Source organism: Balearica regulorum, chromosome 2, assembly GCF_011004875.1.
Source record: "Balearica regulorum gibbericeps isolate bBalReg1 chromosome 2, bBalReg1.pri, whole genome shotgun sequence".
NCBI lineage: Eukaryota > Metazoa > Chordata > Aves > Gruiformes > Gruidae > Balearica > Balearica regulorum.
This window is the reverse complement of record NC_046185.1, coordinates 53,739,282-53,760,548: the sequence shown is the minus strand read 5'-3', so window position 1 is coordinate 53,760,548 and position 21,267 is coordinate 53,739,282. Positions and strand designations below refer to the sequence as shown.

At 41.7% G+C, this 21,267-nt stretch overlaps 1 protein-coding gene across 2 annotated transcripts in view; it reads right to left on the bottom strand.

Moving 5' to 3' along the window:
• Nucleotides 1-13,378, bottom strand: part of SMCHD1 (structural maintenance of chromosomes flexible hinge domain containing 1) — an 84,605-nt gene extending 71,227 nt beyond the window's left edge. The window contains exons 1-3 of one of the 2 annotated variants that reach the window (XM_075744320.1): nucleotides 12,941-13,378; nucleotides 1,538-1,613; nucleotides 911-1,072 (exon numbers count right to left, since the gene is read on the bottom strand). In XM_075744320.1, coding sequence (XP_075600435.1) covers nucleotides 911-1,072; nucleotides 1,538-1,613; nucleotides 12,941-13,126 — 424 coding nt within the window. In that variant the 5' untranslated portion in view covers nucleotides 13,127-13,378. Of the gene's footprint in view, nucleotides 1-910; nucleotides 1,073-1,537; nucleotides 1,614-2,926; nucleotides 3,048-12,940 lie in introns of those variants that run through there. The other variant, XM_075744321.1, reaches the window with a different exon arrangement.
• Between the last annotated feature and the right edge of the window lie 7,889 nt (nucleotides 13,379-21,267).

Sequence of the window (21,267 nt, the reverse complement as noted above, 5' to 3'; positions counted from 1 at the left end):
TATCCAGACAAAATGCTTTGTGTTGTCTAACATAGATCAACTCCTGTGCACACAGATATACATATGACTGATCAAACTAATAATGCGTTTTGAGCACAGTGCCCCCAAACCTGCACCAAAACAGTGTCTTCGATGGGACGGCAAACACATGAAATGCAGAAAGTGAGACGGGGCAAAAGCAGAACGGTACTTAAAAATACATTGTTGTTTACAGACATTGTTGAGATTTTTTTTGAAACAGAAATTGCTGTGGGAATGGTATAATGCTTGAGTCTTGACTTTTGCATTTTTTCTGTACAATTTTGAGTCTGCTATACCTAAGATGTACATATTTAAAAAGTAATCATAGCCACAGACAGAATTTTCAGAAGCCATTAACAGAAACTGATTTTTTCAATAAAACAATATGAAATGCTGGTTCATATTTAATATACCAGTTAAATAAAACCTAAAGCTGCATCTTTTTAAAGAAATACTTGCTCTTGTTGGTACTTTAAGCCCTGTAGAACCACAGTTGGGACAGCAGACAAAATTCTATGGTAGCTCATTCAAAAACTGGGCACCAAGTTCAAACAAAGTCACTGCAGGAGACAAAAACCTAGTAACTCAAATGCTGACCTGCCTAGATGACATGGACAAGATTATCATCAAGACTGAAGTCATTTCACTTCTAAATTATTCAAACTTCTTAAAGAAGTATTTGAGGAGGTACCTCTGTAAATCTGGATTCTTACATGGCCATTTTGAGCCATTTTTAAAAGAAAAATTTGCATAAAGCACATAGGTAATTCTTCTTTTACAGTTAAGACTGTATTTTTTCCACCAGCTGTAACTAAAAGTTAAATTGCTCATAACCACATTATATTCATATAAACATCATTTACATAAGATTATTTTGGCAAGTACTTACGCAAAGGATTTTGCCCTTCACTGGCATAGTACTCGTACATCCCACTTTTGACAAGTGTATCATAGTGGGGCAGGAAGTCAATTCGCTCCTTGGTGGCCGAAAGCAGCATTTGATCAACTGATTGTAGCAGATATAAAGTAACTCCATCTTGAACAAGTTCACCTGCAGTGAAGACAAAATATGAAGTATATTGAAGAACATTCACTGTACCTTTTAACTTCTGCTCTCAGAACCAGTATAGGTTTAGCCTCAGGTAATCTCTGCATTTACTTAGGTGTTGACTACTCAGCCTCCTAGCAACAACATTTAATTTAAAATCTTTTCGTGTTTCCACGCTTAGTAATGCAAGTTTTCTCAGGTAACAGCTATTTACATGCCATTTCTTCCTATAATTTACAGAATTTGTGATGGAAGGTAAAAAATTACCTTGTATAACTGTCATCATACTAACGAGTAGTTGTTAAAAACTTGTTTGTGAACATCAGTTTTGTAACACTTCTTGGTAAACTATTATAGGAGGTGTACCTCCAGTTAATTATCGCATGTCAGAGTACAGACAATCATCATGCGGTCTTTACAATCAATATAAGAAATAGCTGTATTTATTTTGCCATCTAAGATACTTACTGAAGTTGTCTTCTGTAATTTCCTTCCTGTTTGTTGTGGTGATAACAAAGTTTTCATCAGTAGCTATGCCAAATGCCTACAAAAATTGCAGGTTATTCAGTTATGTTAACTACGCACTCCATAAAGTATTCATATAAATGAACAAAAATAGCAGTCTTTCTATTCACTTTGCCACAAATTACTGAGAAGTGATCAAATATTTTTCCCCATATTAACTCAGAAGTAGAATGCAGTTTAATTCCAGAACTTCATTTGCTTTCTTAACTTAGCCAAAACTGCCTGCACTGGAGTAGCTTGTTTTTTACCTGCTTAAAATATGTTCTAGCGAGCAACAGGAATTTTGAGGAGACACTGTCTTGCAGGTAATCATCTTGAAAGCTGATGAAAGAGACTGAACAGCTCTACTTCAGACTGTGCAACTACAACAGCACTAGTCATGAGACATTAAATCAAATATTTCTTAATGTTGGATACACATTAAAGTTTTTGTTCTTCAATAATATAATAAATTTTAAAAAATAATCAAGATTTTTTTTAGAAAATTCTTTAACATTAAAACACTGAAGTATATTCTTCTAAATCTAAACAATCTTTACCATCTCCAACTTTTGAATATCCTTCTGTAGCTTTGCACTTTTTATCCTGCTTTCCACAGGATGTAGAGGCATATAGATGTATGACTCTACATCAGCCCTCATTTTTGCACCCTGATGTCCAACACTAATCTCTTTCTCTAAATAATAAACTAAATATCTGTATTTTCCCTTAGTGTTCTAGGTCTTTGAAACTCAAGTAAAAGTCAGCTCTGGTCTTGTTTAACTCCATCAACCCCTCCAGTCCTGTAGTCATGACTCCGACAGGTGCTTTCTGCACTTTTAGATTCTTCCCTGAAGCTCTTGCACTCCCTGTAGCAGCTTGCCCACATCATTTCCCATACCTCTTTCTTTCCACCCCTGATTTCCATCTCTGAGTTACCTTCTCCCTAGCTGCAACTATGTTAACGATATATTTAGTATACATCAGCAAAACTGTCAAATTTCTCATAGCACTTGGTGCAAGTAAAACAAATGGAGATGATACAGAGACTGACGTTCAGACTTAAGAGTCTGGAGCAACTATTACTTTTTAGCTATTCTACATTCAGATCATTTCAACTTAACCTCTCGCATTACACAAATTTTCACATGGTAAACCTGTGCAGGAAAAAAAATGCTCAGAGCAAGGAAAATAAGCAATAAATATTATGGATACTATAAAACTAACATCCTACTCTGACATTTGAGGTTAAAGGTTAATACAGAACAACTGAACTGGAGAGTTTTATATTTGAAAGCACAGATAAGCATCTTTTCCCTCCAGGTATGATTACAGCTCCCCTGTTTTCTCTACCTCTCAAAAGCTCTTCTGCTCTCAAAACCTTATGAAGAGTTAAGTATTTACTCTAAAGCAGCAAGAAGTTAGGATGAGGTAGTACATGCACAAGACAGCAGCCTGCTACCCCAGCAGGGGCAGCTTCCTCCTCCTGGCTGTCTCCCTCATTCCATGGGTAAGGCTCAACTAATTTGACCGCAACAGCCTCGCAGGCAGAGCAATACCTGCATTTCCTGGGTGAGGCCAGCATTACTGTATCTACTGGCAGCAGGTCCTTTCTGTTTCACTCCAAATGGCTGTCACTTCAAGATAAGCTACTAGGCAGATTCATAGACCAAGTTTGGCAGTCCTAGCTGCAGATAAACTGTTTTTCTCGTCCACACAGAAATTTAAGAGGCTGCATCCTTTGTAAACTTTGGCCAACTTATACAAGTGAAGCTTTCCAACTGAGAAATTTTCCATAAGACCTGTAGGTTTTACTTCCTCCTTCCCTCTTGTCCTATACTTCTAGTTATCTCAGCCCCTGTCTCCTCCCGCTATGCCAGATGGCAGTGCAGTGGCTGTACAGTTGTCCCATTATGTGGACATGGTCTCCAGGAAGATCCAGGAGGTGGTCATCCCTGAATAAGTGTGAACCTACTGGGTAATTTACTTGAACAGTTGATGATGTTTCATTTGATTCCAATAAACAATGTTTGGTCAAACGTTTCATTTCTCACTAAGATTCTTGCATGTAACAGACATCATTCTATCTTTTGTTGACTTGATATCACGTCCAGGCCCTTATTCAAATAAGCACTGAAGATGCACTGAATTCTTGACTCCAGAAGATTCACATGACAACCTAGCAGTATGTTCAGATTATAAATCTGTTGGTTATTCTTTTGAAAATTGTCCAGATGCACAGTCATGATTTAACTTTTGATGTCATCAAAATCTTGAAAAGTACAATAGAATCACTATACTCAGAAATGCCTTTGCATATTCACAGTAGAAGTATGTTTGGAGGTTAGTGTGTTAAAACAGCTATGCAGAAAGCTTTTTTTTTTTGGCTGCAAAAGAAAATAGTCTCAGGAAAAAACAGATAAAAGCTCCAAATTAATCCACAGTCTAGGAGAAAAAAAAATTTGTATGTTCTCTAAAGAGATAGATACATGAAAATACAAGGATTCCTAACCTATTGGTTACACATGATCACTATATGCAAATGCAAAAGTCAGAACACTACAAAGATGAAGTTATTCGCATACAAAAGAAAAAAAGCCACCTAAAACCCCAAAAGTATAAAAAATTACATCAATTAACCCAATTTTGAATAGTCTGGGAAAATACTCATAACTGTTCACTAAGAGCCATTTAAATTGCTTGTTAAGCCACACTTACAGGTATACGGAGTGTACACTGCAGGGTTTTGGTGCCAGAGGGCTGTAGGGGTAGCTGGTGTGGGAGGAGGCCATGAATTGCCCTGAGCCAGTCATAGCCAGTGCCAGATGGCTCTCAAATTAATGGAAACGATCCACTGTGCACCAAAATTTCAACCAGAAGACTACATGGTGTTTCTGCTCAAACATATTGGGGAAGAAATATAGGAGACAAACGAGAAGCAACAGAGGACATGCACTAGAGGAGACATTGCTAGGGACAGCACTGGAGACACACTGAAAGAAGGTGCTCCATGCCAGAGCAGGGATAGCCCCAAAGGTGCTGGGCCCATGGCGGATCCATGTCAGGGCAGAGAATTTCTCCTCTCTGTCATCCTACTCCCACAGGGCTGTGGCCTGTGGCCAACCCACCAGAGCAGAAGAAACCCTAGAGTAAAGAGCATGGAGGAGAAGGAGGAACAGCAGAGGGAAACCCTGCACATGGCCCTGACCTCTCACACTGCCTGTTGCCTCACCAAAGGAATTGGGATTGATAAAGCATTGTGCATGGGGAGAACAAGGCAAGCTTAGACTAGGAATGGGGGAAGAGAAATGTATGACAGAAGATGAGCTTGGAGAAGAGGGAGGAAAGGCATTTCCTTAAGTGTTTGTTTAATTGCTCCCCCAATCAATAATCAAAAGTTTGTGTTAATTGGCAGTAAGTTAAATTAAGAAAAATTCCTCAAGTCGAGCCTGTTTTGCCTGCAGCAGGATATCAATCTTTATACCTATGAAATTATACATAAGCCAAAACTACAAATAAGATAAATACATTCTTTATGAACTGGAGGCTCAGTCTGGAGCATTGCCTATGGTTTCACGATACATAAATAAATATAGCTAATCGCTCTCAATTTGTTAGTGGATGTTTATGACATAAGATTAATTTAATGCTAAAAGGTAAGTTTGAAACAACCCGATAAATGCCAGATGCCCAAGAAACTTTCAACAGAGCAGTTTACAGGTATGATATATGAAAGCGTGAATGAATTGTGAACTCTCTAACCCTTAAATCTGAATCCAGAAGCAAGGTTCAATACTTGCTTCAGTCACAGATTTTCTTTATAAACCCAAAAACCCAAACAACCAACCCTCAAAACAAAACATAAACCCACAAATCACAGACAACTCCTCAGCAGCTAAGACTCCTTTAAACATACCTCAATGTCTTTTCTCTTTCACATATGAGCACATAAGCACCAAATCAAATTTTGCTACTATTTGATCTGAACACGCACTGTGAGGCTTACCTGGCTACTAAGCCAACTAGAACACTTCACATGAAGTCACAGATTTCACTCTAGATTTACCATCTGCCTTGGAAAAGATGTTCAACAACCAAATTTTCAACTTTGTGTGTATACCATGACAGCATGCAATAACACGGACAGGCATGAAGTGGTAAGCGAAGGAGAAATAACACACTGTCTGCTTCCAGTGGTCCTCCAGACTATTACCATAAAATAATAATTGCTGATGCTGACTTTTCAAACTAAAGGAATGGAACAGCCTCACACATGACAGACATAAAGCAGTGAAACTGAAATGACAATATCTTTAGAGAAGACATTTAATCCCTTGAAACACACACTTTTCCAACACAAACAGTTGCCTCCTATAATGAGCAACTTCCATACCTTTAAAATGTTCTGTCTCCTCCTACGGTAACCATTCCCAGCAGGCAGGCACATGAGAATGATGTGAAGAACTGGCCTCAGAGCATGGCGATGTAGTCAAGGGGTAACAACAGAGGGGTAACAACAGAGGGGTAACAGAAACAGCCATGCAGCCACCTTCCACAAAGTGGCACCTAGCCCAGAAATAATTTTCTGGGTAAAAAAACCATAGTGCCGATGTGAAGCTCTTAAAGGCGACCTGAAATGTATCAGTTAATTCTAAAGCAATCTGGCAAGGGCATTTTCTCAATATTTATCTACATACCTCAGCTACCTAACATGATAAAAGAAATGCAACTTTACTTTGATTCACACTGATCCAGCGGCTCCTTTGTGGGAACTTGCTTAGGAATCTAAAAAATGAACCTGAATGCCACATCCAAACTCTGAGAGTCCTGTAGCCTTCTGTAACTTTGCATATGATTAACTGAATGTCCCATGCTATTTGCCAATTTATCACCTGAAAGATATACGTTTACCAGTCAGCTATCCTGCTCTATGCTACAATAAAAAGCATTAGCAGTCCAAACAGAGAAATCTTTTACATCAACAAATGGATGAAACTCTAAAACACACTTAAAGAAAAGGATTTTATTCTCAAATCACAGATTTTTAAACCAACAACTGTCTTTCAGTAGAGCTTATGGATACTGAGATATTTGTATCATCCATCAATTATTCATACAACTACATAATTTGTATGAATGGCCTTAATATTAACAAATACAAAAAGATAAAACAGATTAGGTGGAGACAAAGGCCTTGCTGGAAGTAATTGAGAACAACTGTATGTAACTCGCAAGACTGCTGATCAGATAAACTTCTCCAGTCCACTGTTGGGTCAGCTAGTCTCAACATGGCGACAACCTACTGAGGTATTTGGTAGCAAGGATTTGGTCCTGAAAACTCATGGTAGCAGAGCAAGTATGATAACAATCATCTTTAATCATAATCTAAATGAGCTTGCCTAATGTCAGAACACAAACGTATATCATCTTTGGACACTAACAGAAAGGGGATCCAAAAGTCGCATTCAAAAAAAGACAAAAATTATGTCAAACATTTCTCAGAGCTCAAAGCAAAGAGTTGTATATTACAGAAATATAGGAACACCCAGTAGCCTGTATCTTCTGGGCAGATGGTCACAGGAGACAACCTACAGACAAAAACCAGCAGTGAACACTAGTGTTCTGAAACATTTTCCAACTATCCTTTACTGACAGAGTCACCTCCACCTAAAGAACAAATTGCAGAAGACAAGACTTGCAGAACTTGATGTGCCTTGTCCTCTTGTCCTACTGAAAAGTTTCGCTACTTTCAGAAGTTCAATTGATACACTTTAAATATCTACAAATAGGTATCAATGAAAGGTGTTAAGAAGTGAACAGATGGTTCTATAGAAACACTAAGAACATCACTACCTATCACAAGATCCACTAATAGAAAAAGTTTTAATGCGGTATCTTTAGTAAAGCTTTATCACCATTTCGGTGGGAAAACAGAGAGAAAAAGAAGAAAGGGAAATTGCATGACAGAAGCTCTCTCCAGAAGCCTCATACATAAATCTATGAAATCTAGTCTAGAACAATGAGTTAACTTGGACATCTCTTGAAGATTTGCAAGACTGAACAAACAGAAATAAGCTGGGGACCCTGCATTTATGCAAAGAGCAGGCTGTCATTAGCAGAATTACTCAGTCTGGACAAATACAAGAACTTTCACCAGACCTTCACAACCAATTGTGTCTAAAAGCACAATCACAAATATTAACAAGTGCAGCAATCAGCCAAAATTTTGACATAAAGTCCACACAGCTTGCACCATGAAAATACTTTGTATGGCATCACTTGTTAAAGTGACAAGAATTTGGATGCCAATCTTCAAAAGCAAAAAAATACTTGGTCACATCTAAGAAGTTGCACCTGGACAAGTAATGCTAAAGGAATGCGGATGCTCTGCATCTCACCGTACCGCCAGCGCTCAAGTTTCAGCGGGAACTTAAAAACCACACAGCTTTCCAAATCAGTCAACACAGAGTAAGGGAGTACCTAAGTGCACAAAAGGTATGCCAACTGCATCCTTCTTCCCACTGCAATGTCAGTAACAAAGATGCTATACATAAGCATTTCAGTGAAGCCTGAAATACAATACGACAATTTTGGAAAAAAACCTCACAATATTGTTGCATCTTATATGTGCCTTACAGTACCTCCAACAGTTTCTTTAAAAAACAAGGAAAAACTTGTTTTGTGTATGCACTGCATGTTTAAAGTGTATCTATTTTTAGTTTCTGATTATACAGAATCTTGAAAAGCAAGTAAATGAACATAGGGTTTATAATACAAAAATATAACTATTGCAAGATGGATTGATTTCATCATTAAGAATGGAAACACTTCTATTGAGCAAATTTATTAGAACATTAGCTTAGTAAGTAATCCAAATACCTCTTAAATACATTTAGGAGTTCCCCTCTAGTGACAAAAAAGCAGAAGTTGCTAATATTTTTTCATTGATCACAAATAATTTCATCATACATTATTTATTCGGTACTGACAAGCAAATATCCACAAAAAATGAATTACACTCATTTCTTGACTTTCCACCACTGCTGTGCTGCTTCTTCATATTCCCTCCTAATGAACATCCTTTTTCGCCTCTTGGCTTATTGATACACTGTAATTTATTTTGGTGGACTGGCAAAATAATCTGTTTAAATAGTAGGTAGACTGTTAGGATACAATGAGAAGCTCAACAAAAGATGTGGCAAAGGATTAAAAGCAAAACATTTTGTTTTATTGTGGTGCCTGAATTTTGAGTGTTTGCTTAAATTACAGATATTTGCTTTCTATAGAGATTACAGATATGTACTTCCTATATATTTCTTCAAACAAGGAAGTCACAACAATGATTAAAAGTTTCAAAAGAATTAAAGAGGCATTTAGAAATGCGTTCAATTCCTACTTAAGTACTAACACTACTTTTAGTACCATTAGTTCTCTTCAGACTGGCACTTCACCTCAAAGCCTCTCAAAAACCCCTTCACACATAGCAAAACTTCTGTACACTTTTCAGCACAGATACCTTTCTGTGTGACCTCTGTAAGCGCCTGCAAGGATTCCTGCTAGCTCAGCAACAAACTGAAGTGCTCCAACCTCACTGTCTACCTGGACAATGGCAGCAAGGAATCTAGGATTAGCTGCCAACAAAGTTTAGCTCCATTCTGCTCACTGCAGGTAAATATTTTCCAATTATACTCTAAACACCAGGACAAGCAGTGGGGCATTTACCTAATAAAAGATCTCAGGAAGGTATATAAACAATAGTACTCCCAAGAAGAAGCAAGTCTCCCCATTTAATTAACTTATTAAGCTCAAAACTTCATGGTTCTAGGGGCTGACATTACATGACTGCTCCACATATGCTCAAGTGGAAAAAATCAAGCTAACAGATCATTTTTGATTAAGAAGGTTTTGCTTTAGGATGGATCACTGCAAAGAAGAATTAAGACTATACATGGTCCAGCTTCTTTTATAAGATTTTTTTTTTTTTAAATCTCTCCCTCCCCGCCACCTCCCCAAAGGAAAGGCTAATTTATCAATACATAAAGCAACATACAGCCACACTGCTGTGCATTAACTCCTTGTTAGGGGACAGCAAGAAAATTCATAAGATGATAACAAATATTTGCTTCAAGAGCAAAACAAACAAAAGTTTCAGAAGTTATTAAAGAACATTTTAATAATAATGGAGGAATGTTTTATATGACAACAGAGAGGACACAGAATCAGCTCCTAAATCCATCACTCAGTGGCTGAATCTCTTGTCGCAAGAATCAGTTATTTTGCTACACAAACAGGAATATATTCACCTTCTCTTGGCGTTATATTAAAAAAAAAAAAAAGGTAAGTCTCAGAAGTAGAAGCCTAAGACCAAGCCTTCAGGCATTCAAGTATTTTCAACTTGGAATCATCACATACTGCAATCAGGTTTAATTTCACTGTTTTTTCCACAATTTACATTCTCCTTTGACTCCAGTTATATCCAAAGGAATTCTCTTATGCCACAGAAGATATTCAAAGCAGAAACAGTTCCAACAGCTTAATATACTTCTGGTGTCCTTGTCAGACATTGCTGCCACAGTAGAATAATTCAGTCGCAAGACAAACTGCCAATGAAAGTCGATTTAAAGCTGAGCCTGTACTGAGGTTCAGCCACCGGGCAGGATACGCGTGGAAACAAACACTGCCAGATACACTGCATTTGCCTAATCACACACTCAGATGGTCTCTAATAGCTTTAATTGGAGAAAAGCTAATACAACATTCTGCTTCATCTTAGTCTGAACAATTCAAAACCTGCTTATCAAAAGAATCTTTCTTCCTGAACTTTCATCACTTCCCTGACACATTTTCAGCACCATGAAGTGGGGAAAGCCTGTTCCAACCAGGGAACCTATTCATCACCTTTATCCTAGAAGTAGTTAGCCGACAACTGTCAAGATGCCAGAAACGTGGCACTTCGGAGTACAACACCCAGAGAAACACAACACACAAAACTCCCAGAGGCACCGAGATGCCAGAATGCTCTTCCAGAAGCCTAATGAGAACCCATACGCTGTTGGTGTGGGAGCCATCAGACATCAAAATCCCCGGACCTCAGCCTGTCCGGCTTTCACTGTACCAGCATTTACTGGTCATGTCAAACCATCTGCCTCGGCATGCTTTCAGAGTTAGATGTCCCACGTGTAAGGTAACAAAAGCTCCACAGTGCAAAGAGCCACCACACTGAAATTAGCCATAGCGGAGGCATCTCTGACTGAACTTGCAGTCAACACATTATTATAGAAGGCCTTTATCTAAGGAAACAGTCATTTGAGGTTCCTGTTGCGGAGGTTTATAGAAGCGCCAACTTCATTGTCCTTAACATCCCAAAACATTGGTGATAAGGATTATGGTGTTGACATAGTAAGAACTTATACTTAAAAAATTTTACTTGCACAGACACCAAATCCAAACATACCAAGTTCTGCTCTGCAGAGGCAGACTTTTCAAATGCTATGTTGTGCATCTAAGTGCTCTGCCTAATGGCATGAAAGTCCTGACTCCGCAGTATCAATACATTTTTTGAGATAAGAAAACCCTGAAGCTGTTTATACCCAAGATTTGTCACATCTTGTGATGATGGCTTATTTAGGTAGAAGATTGCAAATATGCCAAAAGCTCTGTGAATTACTGCACACCGTGAGGATGCACAGAAACAGAAAACACAGAAAGAGAGTCCCTTGTCTGTAACAAGTTTCAAATTAGCATTAACCTTAGCCCATCAATTAATTACAAAAGCTAAGAAAAAAAAGATGGGTTAATCATCAACATACTTCATATTTTCAGTATTCAGGGGAAATATCCTTGCAATTCATCTGCTAGGTACAGCTGAGATGGGACCCATTAAGACAACTCTTGGAGGAAATCACATGATACTTATAATTACTAGTAGGAGATACAAACACTATAATGACGCTCCATTAAGGAGGATCTTGGTTCTTAGAAGGCCACGAACCCACCCCGCTAACTTCTCAGAATGTTACATTGCATAAAGTGCACCCATTTCTTTATTCCATTCGGTTACTCATTTCTTTCAGTCTTCTGAACTTTAGGGGCTCTGATAGACCAAGGGATGTGCTAACACTCCATAGCCAAGCTACAGCTGAGGAGTAGCTTATTAAGCAGCAGCACAGATTCAACAGCTGTAACAGAACGTGAATATGCCATTCTGAACTCTGAAGTAGAACTGTGCAAGGAGGAGGCAGTCATGTGTGACAGCTATTCCTGCTGACATTGATAACTCAAAGCTTCCATCGCAGCAGGAAACCATATATACTGTCCAATCATAGCACAAACCAAGCAATTTCCTCAAAGAGTTTGCATCCTAGAGAACAAAGTGCAAATTACACTGGATAAAGAAACTAAAATACAATGCTTTATCGGACTATGCTGATTTACAGCTGATTTCCCTGTGCGCTTCACAATATAAAACATATGCAGTCAGCTAACAGGTTTATGGCATTTATTACTCCCTCAGAAAACGAAACCATGACAGAACATGGGCGATGCCTACTGCTATCGCTAGCGAACTAAAGTAAACAGCTCGCCCACAGAAAGGAATCTCCACGTCCAACAGTTCTGAAGACAGAGTAAGTTCCCGTTTTGCATAACGAAAGGAAAGAGAACTGAAAGGACACGCTAGACGGCAAAGCAGCAGCCAGGTAAAGTATTTAAAGGGCAGCCACCACTGCCGACTTCGGAGAGACAGTTACGGGGCTCACGACGGAAAAAAAACGGCGCTCAACGCCGCCACCTTGGACAGCAGAAACGCCGCCGGTCCGGCCCTCCGCGGCGCCGCGCCCGAGAACGCCATCCCGTACACCACCGCCACCGGTTCCCCGCGCGGGGGAGCTCCCGGGCCGCCCGCTCCCTTCCCACCCGCCGCCAGGGGCTGCTCCCGCCGCGCCGCGCCGCCCCGCCGGCCGCCCTGCTGCCACCCCGGACGGGCGTTTTCAGCCCGGGGGAAGGGGACGCAGCGGGAGCGGGCGCAGTCTCTCCTCGACGCCCGCCCACCTGTCCCGACGAGAAAGTTTGGGGGAAGGAGGCAGGCGGAGAAGGCTGCCCGCCTCCCCCCGCCCCGGCCCAGCGGCCCCCGGCCGGGCGCGCGCCGCCAGTCCCCCTCGCGCCTCCCCTCGCACGTGGGGCCGCGGCACGTGCCGGACACCTCCGCGCCGCGAGGCCCGTCCGCGCGCGCGGAGGGAACGTCAGCAGCGGTTGGGGCGCGCGGTGCTCCTCGTTCGCACCTGCCCTCGCCGTCGGAGGAGCGTTAACACCGCGACCGGCCCCCGCCGCCGCCCTCGTTCTTCCTCCCAACCCCCCGGTCCCCAGTACCTGGCAGACGGCGCGGCGGAAGCCGCGGTAGTTGTCCTTGCCGTAGCTGAGCACTTTCTCGTCCGGATCCGCCTGCTCCCGGCGCCGGTCGAAGAGAAACACGGTACGGTCCCCGCTGCCACGAGGCGTCAGCAGCACCGGCCTGCGAGCTCCGCGGCTGCCTCCCGCCGCCGCTGCCGCTGCCATGTTGGGAAGCCGAGGAGACGGAAACCGTCCCGCAGCGATGGCGGCGGCAACGGCGGTATCTACTGCCTGGCCCGCGAGCTCCCCCGCCTGGCGCTGCTCGTGCCCCGCACGGAAGCCCCGGCCGGGAAGGAGGAGGAGCCAGGCGGGAGGCTGGGGCAGAGGCGCCGCCGGGCGCCGCGGAGCCCCAGAAGGGGGTGGGGAGCGCGCTACACGCAGCGGCGGCCGTGCCGCCGCTGGGGGTGGGGCCAGGCGGGCGGGGAGCGGCCTGGAAGCGAAACCGACCCTCAGCGCCGCGACCTCGGAATAAGTTCACGCCCTCCGCCTCCCGCCACTTCCGCTGCCGGGCGGGGCGGGGCCAGGCTGGAGCGGGAGGCGGGGCGCTCTCGCCGCCGCCGCCGCAGGAGGCGCGCAGGCGGCCTGGGCCCTGGGGCCGCGTGCTGCGTCTGAGTGCCGCATCCGCTCCGGCGGTTGAGGCGCCTGAGGCCGCCGCCCGTCGCCTCTTCCGGGCGGGGCGGGGGGCGGCGAGGGCCTGGCGTCGTGGGCAGGGCCGCCTGCGGGCTGCCGGCGCCTGGCGGACGCGTCCCCAGCCTACCCCGGGCAGCGGCGCCCGGCAGCGCCTGGGCTGAGCCACGTCGGTGGCGTGTGCGACGCTGTTGTGCCCGTCAGTTGTAGCGCTGGCGTAACGGAGAGAATCGTCCTTGGCGTTGGTGCGGCGGAGTTTGGCTTCAGTCTGGAGGTGTGAAGTTACAGCTCGTCTGCGTTAAACTGGGCAATCGAGATCCATAAGCTGTTGTTGATTCTTTGTAATCCTGAGTGCTTGAAATGCTTTCTTTCTCTGAAGGAAAAAGTTTGTGTGTTGTCTTCAGTTTTAAAAATCCAATTTCAATTAAAGTTTAATTTAATTAAAGCTTTAATAAAGTTCTTGTTTTTTTGTGTATGCAAAACCCTAATGACTTTTGAATTGTGTCATTATAGAAGAATGGTAGGACTAGTGTAGCTGCAAAACTGCAGTTGAAATAAAATAATTAAAGAAATAAATAGTCTTTGTGGCCTTCAAGGAACCAGCGAAACATACTTGTCAGGAAACTGTCAAGATCTTTTGATTTGTTATTCATTGTAGGGTAAGCTAATAGCTTTTCCTCCTGTCATAAACAGCAGGGACGTAGTTGGAATACACTTTATAAACGAGTTTGGAGAAAGAAATTGAAAAAACAGAATTTATGCATTCAGATTTCCAGAAGGTGCAGCTTATGCTTCTGATGGGGTTAACTCAGAAACTGAGTTAACCCCATCAGAATGTGTTCTGAGTTTTGTGTGTTCTTGTATGTGCAGTTCGTTCATACATGCTGCGTGTTGTTACATTCTGACTTTATGCACAGCCTTTCAGTACTGTCAATTGAACATAACACTAGAGTTTCCTCGTAATTTTTGAGAGAAATCTCTGGTCTAAGAATACGTAAACAATGTAAGTGGAAACATTTTTATCTGTAGTCACTTTTTCATTTGAGGGTGATATCTTCATTGTCTGATACAACTGCTTGTACAGATTGAGATCTAGAAGACATACATGGCTGGACGCTTTGACCTTCAGACCCTCTGAAAATACAATCCCCCCCAGTTGTAAATTAAAACTTTTTTGGTACAAAATTGCAGCTGATCTCTCATTTAGTAGTGCTCAAGGTGTACATAGGGTGCCTGTTCTTCTCAGGATAGCAATATGGAATGAAAGAGAAAACTGTCCAAAGGAACAGAGTCCTCCTACTACATGCTCTGTCCTGCTTGTCTAGGAAAGGTACAAACACTGATGCTCAGAAGAGTGCAGCTGCTTCTGTTTTAAGGACTCTGAGCTTTGAAAGGAAAGGATTGTGATAGCATGTAGGGCGGGTTTGTAGAACAATGAAAGTGACAAATGAGTAACAGAAAAAAAAATCATGCAGGAACTGAGGTTCATGCAGTATAAGAAAAATTGCGTAATGGAACTGAGCACCGTGGAGTTTTGTGAGAACAAAGAGCATGTGTCCTACCCAGTTAAGAGGGGAAGGGTCTCCTGAGAGTTTTTACATAGGCTGTGACATGGAGCCCTTCTAAATGATGGCTTGATGACATTTGGAAGGGCACATCGAGCCTCATTACTTTATGAGTTTGTTAAACAGAATTTTATTTTTCATCATACTTGTATTTCTAGGCTTGAGAAAGCACTTCCATTTTAGAATGCTAACTACTTTGGGGGAAAAAAACCCTGTTGAGTTATTTCATCTAGTTTCAAAATGGATAAGCCAAGGGGGAAAGATGGTTCTACCTGAAATGCAGGCACTTCACTTGCATGAAAATAAGCTCCTCATTATTCAGCCTATCTGCAAGCTGATTTAAAGAGTGCCTGCAGTTGGAAAGTTTTAATTCTGCAGTATGAAGTATTTGGTTCTATTAACAACTGAGTAATCTTTTTCAGTCCTCATGGAAAAGAACTTTCTTTGCTGGAAAAAGGAGTATTTCTTACATTGATCTACTGGATTTTGAAAGCGAATGTTATGTCATTTTTCAAAATTAATCGTAGCGGTTGAGTAACCAGTAATTTGTTCATCTTGCCATTTCAGATGATGCTCACGAATGTGTTTTTTATGTGTGTGAGAGAATGTATTTATCATTATGTCTTCCCTTTATCTAAATTTTTAATTCAAGGAAAAAAGTATCTGATTTTTTTTGTATTAAGGGAGAATATGAACTAAGTTCCAGCACTGGACGTTTTTAGATAGTAAATATTTTGTATACATGTAATGAAAATCACTGTGTCTTCACTAGAATAAAGCACACAGCTCCTCTAGCAGGGCTTGTTGCAGTGGCACAGTCTATTGCGTGAAACTGGATGCTACTGCCTACATATGCTTTGTAGATACAAAACTACAAATTCCAAATCACCTAAAAAAAGGGCTGCTCTTCCTTAAGGTAACAAAGGTTTTATATCTAACAAGAGGAGCTTGTGCCATCTTGATCTCCACAGATCTCTGAGATAGCCAGTTCCAAAAAGTACCTTAGTGAGAACCCCTGAAGTGTGAAACAAAACAAACAGCATCATTACTTGAACCACTGAGGTGCAAAATGACAGCATCATTACTCAGAAAACTGTCTGAGAGACAGAAACCAAAGAATGGAAATAAACACTGAATTGTCACCATTACATGCAAGCTAAGGTAGACATAGAGAAGTGGGTTACTGAGGTGTCATCTGTTTTTTTTTTTTTTTATTCACTTCTCAGTAACTTGAAAGAACTGGGTGAGCAACTAAAGTGACGAAATTTGTGAAACAATCTAGTTAGTCAAGTTGAGAGGCCTGTGAAGACAGTCCATGGTTCTGAGATATCTGACCAATATGATATCAGATTAAATTATATTATATAAAAAATTGAAGACAACACAGGGAGAGACGGCAGAGGAGGAGGAGGGACAATGAACTGTTCATTTGCCTTCCTGTGGTCCTAATTAACTCTGTCGGCTGGATTTTGTGAGTAGAACTCATGTCAATTCTCACTGTTCACTGTGTACTTCATTAACAAAAATATGTGACATGCTTATTTAAAATCCAATGGCAATAATGGCTCTGATGACTACAGATAGGATGTAACTAGTTGTGCAAAGTGTGCCTAAGACAACTGGGATTTCCAAACTAAGAAAATACTATAGTTAAAAGTATAAAAATAGGAAAGATAACCAGGGACTTCCAGTCTGTATTATAAAGCAAGAAGGGACATGGAGTTACATTAAAAAACATACAGAATGGATAGGAAGATACACTTTTCATAAAATATTTGATTGAACTGTGAAATATATTTTCACATAATTAGAATTAATTTAGTGAGTTTAAAACCATTTTTTCTTTGTATGAATAGAAAGGAGATAAAGGAATAAAAAAATTAAATAATTTATTACTGGGATACATACAAATCATATACTTTGGCCTTGGGATAAAATATCCAGATATTACCAAGTAGGAAGAGTTTAAGTTGGGAGATAAGTCATCCGGTATCTGATGGTTGTAGATTTTTTTGCACCTTTTTCCAAAGCTGTATTTGGAAGGAGGACACGAGACTAGATGGATACTTGCGGGATTTAGCCTGACAGCTCTCCTAGGATTGCCATGGAACTCTTTGAGGGAAACCATGGCAATACCAGGGAACCTCTGTGAAAAGTGAACCAGCAAGAAGCTCTTGCCATTCACCTGCCAAGGACAAATGACTGCAGCCAAAAATGTAGTGGTTGTGAAATAAGTTTGATAGCAATCCACTGCATCTTGTGAGTACCAGAGTCACCTCTCTCATGGGAAATGAATGAGGATGGACCAAACCTTAAAAACTTTCTTCCTCTGTGAGACAAAGAAACATGAATGATTCTGGAACAAGTACGTGTAACCACGTATCTGACAAATGTTGGGAGAAAACACAGTTTTTAGTTTGTGGAAAGGCTGTTGGAGTATAAGATTTATGTCTTCAAGTGTTAATATTTTAATATAATACTGTTTCTGTTATGCTTCCAAAGATATATTTTTTTAAAGACCATGTCTGAAGAATCACAGAATCATAGCATGGTTTGGGTTGGAAGGGGCCTCAAAAATCATCTAGTTCCAACCTCCCTGCCATAGGCAGGGACACCTTCCACTAGAACAGGTTGCCCAAAGCCCCATCCAGCCTGGCCTTGAACACTTCCCGAGACAGGGCATCCACAACTACTCTGAGCAACCTGTTCCAGTGCCTTACCACCCACACAGTGAAGAATTTATTCCTAATATCTAATCTAAATCTCCCCCCCTTCAGCTTAAACCCATTACCCCTTGTCCTATCACTCCATGCCCTTGTAAACAGTCCCTCTCCAGCTTTCCTGTAGGCCCCTTCAGGTACTGGAAGGCTGCAATAAAGTTTCCCTGGAGCCTTCTCTTCTCCAGGCTGAACAAGCCCAACTCTCTCAGCCTGTCCTCATAGGAGAGGTGCTCCAGCCCTCTGATCAGCTTTGTGGCCCTCCTCTGGACTCTCTCCAACAGGTCCATGTCTTTCTTATGTTTGGGGCCCCAGAGCTGGATGCAGTACTCCAGGTGGGGTGTCATCAGAGGAGAGGGGCAGAATCACCTCCCTTGACCTGCTGGTCACGTTTCTTTTGATGCAGCCCAGGATATGGTTGGCTTTCTGGGCTGCAGGTGCACACTGCTGGCTCATGTTGAGCTTCTCATCAACCAACACCCCTAAGTCCTTCTCCTCAGGGCTGCTCTCAATCTATCTCCTTCTTCTCAAGATGTCCTTCCAACCATACCCTTAGAAGTCATAAAGACTGGAATCAAATACACCATTCTCTCCTGTAAGATGTGGAAGAAATAGGAAAACTTCAGAAATATATTGTCACAGAAAAGGTCCTACTGTATGTGTGGGACATTATGCTTTTCAATTCAAGTTGATAGTGCTGCTACAGGAAATTATTTGAGTGTCTTCCAGCCTTTTTGCATCTAGCTGAGCATCTTTGCTACTTGCTTTTTCTCTGGAAGGCTGCTTTCTCCTTTTACTCTTCCTATCACCTTGGCTTTTGGCACTGTTTTGTCACTCTTCCTTTTTACCCTGGACTAATGGCTGCTTTCTCCTGAATCATTGAGGAATGCCTTCATCACCAGCTCCAGTAGCAGCGGCACCATGGAGCCCAAGCCAAAAGACCAGGCAAGACCAGTTGACTGCTTAGTCATTTAAATGTCTCTGCATGGTGTTGCCCTGTGCTCTGGATTTTGGGATGGTGACACAGTAACCATTGCCCTGTCTTTCTCATTGTGGGCATCTTTTGCTGTGCGAAGATTCTGTAAGCATGTATCACAGAGTTTTTGTTGCAGCACACACAAAACACACGTAGGATTTAAGGAGCTTCTAGGCTAAGCTGCTGTGTGCCTAGCACCCATGATAAAACAGCTGAGGAATATCTTCTGAGTAGTCAGGTAGGTGGGAAATGTTGATCTTTGCAGGTTGCTGGAGGAGATCCTCAGCAATGCTGAATTACCATTCTCTGATTTCTTGTTTATTCCTTTACAATTTTATATCTTTCAAGGTGGTGGTTTTCCTCTTAAAAACACTACACTTGTCCAAACAGTGCAACCTCTGGCTGTAGTTTTCCCTTTCTTATGTGACTCTATGTGCAGCTTTCCTTATGACTTTCTTACAAGCAATGGCCAAACCCTTGGGAGGGGGAGAGGACAGTAAGTCTCTATACAATATTAGTCAAAGAGAGCCCATGACTTTAGTGTACTCTCTTGCACTTCAAATGTAATGTAATGACCCTTGATAATTGAGACCTGCCAGATAATTAGAACTGGTAACTCCAGATGCTTGTTTCCAGACATAATAGTGAGGGACTTGCCTTTCATCTGGGTGCACCCATAGTCACTTGGGACTGTGCTAGTGTTTCAGTGCTGTCAGAAGGGCCATGCGATTTCTGTTGGTACAAAGGCATTCACTATTCTGAATCCTGGTATGAAAAGTGAAACAAAATTTAATACAGCTTGCTGGTTTCAAAATATTTATACATATTCCATCACCACCTGTCTTTCCTTCTGCTTTGGAATCTTGCCAAACTGGTAAATATTTCAGTGGAGGTGAAATTGGAGTAACAGTCAATTTCATGTGCCTTTTATATCTTAACCCTGTGCGAAGAGCTGTTAAGACTAAAACTGGTCAAATAAGACACTGGCAATTAAAATTGTGCTGTCACACACAAGGTGCTAGGGAAAACACCATACAGACCACACATCATGAAGACTCCTTGTTATCACAAAGCTGTTGACAAGGACTTCTGGAATGGAGGGACACCACAATCATCCTGTAGGTAGACATGATCCTATCTACTTTGGGCAAATGCTAGGACTGGTAGACCCTTATGAACCGGGGTTCACAAAAGGTCCATTCTCCAGCAGGGAGCAGAACAGGACGGACCTGGCATCTCTAATGTTTTATGCTGTAACCTGCAGCCAGACCCATACCACGGGCAGTGTCAAGTGTAAGCAATCACCTAGAGCATTTTCTGTGCTTGGCAATTGCTACTGTTGCCTGACCTGTGATAAGTAACAATTGCCTTTTGATCTTCTAGTAACTTTTTAACCTGCAAATCTGAAAGACAGCAAAACAGCATGTAGATACTCTTCTGCCAGGTGTTGCTGTTTTACTCATGCAAACTGACATCTGCTAGAAAAATCCTGTAAACAAATCAAGTTTTACAGAAAAAGCCTGCAAAATTATTTAAGAGTTTTCTCAGGCTGACTAAGCAGTCTCTGCCAATCTCCTGATAGAGGACTGAAGATGTCAGTGCACTTCCCTGGGATATTACACTGGCTAAGGCATCAATAGCCCCTCATCCAGTGAGGACATTGAGGGCTGTATGAGTCTTCTGTACTCCCTCCATTCCTTAAAAGGGAATGGATACCATCAAAAACTTTCAACAAGCATTTAAAATGTAAAACTCTAATGAAGATACAAGAGTCCTATATGGTAGAGATCTTTGCAAGGAAAAAGACCTCAACAATACATGATTTCATCATGCCAGGACCCTTTCACAGCCAAAAATCTGGAAGGAGCAAGTCTTGAAAAAACAGATCAATTCCCTGTTCTATACTACTGCCAAAAGAGGTAGGTTAACTGACTTGAAAGGAGACATAAATGTTTCCAGTATTAAAACACTATAGAGCATTGCTGCAGGGAGTTTCCCCTCTTCTTACTGCAAAGGGAATGTCTTCAGCTGTTGGCCTTTTCTTCTTTTGTACTCTTTCTAGAAATAAGATAAAGATATATACATGTTTTTTCAATTCTACCACAAAAGGTGGAGCAAGGATGGGGACCCCCATTAAAGGCCAAAGTACACAAAATATCAGCAGTATTACAGAACCAACAGAGAACATATTGTCACCCAGCTTGGAACTGAAGACTTGCATAGACATGCAGTACTGTACATTGGCAAAACCAATGAGAAGGGTCCAAGTAGCCTCACCACATGTGAGCTGAATAGACACCACAAAGTGAAAAAAAGCCTTTTCAGTCTCATATGATGAACTCAAGAAGTACTCCAAAAAGAACTACCCAGTTCTTGACAGTGATGTGAGTTTCTGACAACAAAATTTGAAAAATAACATAC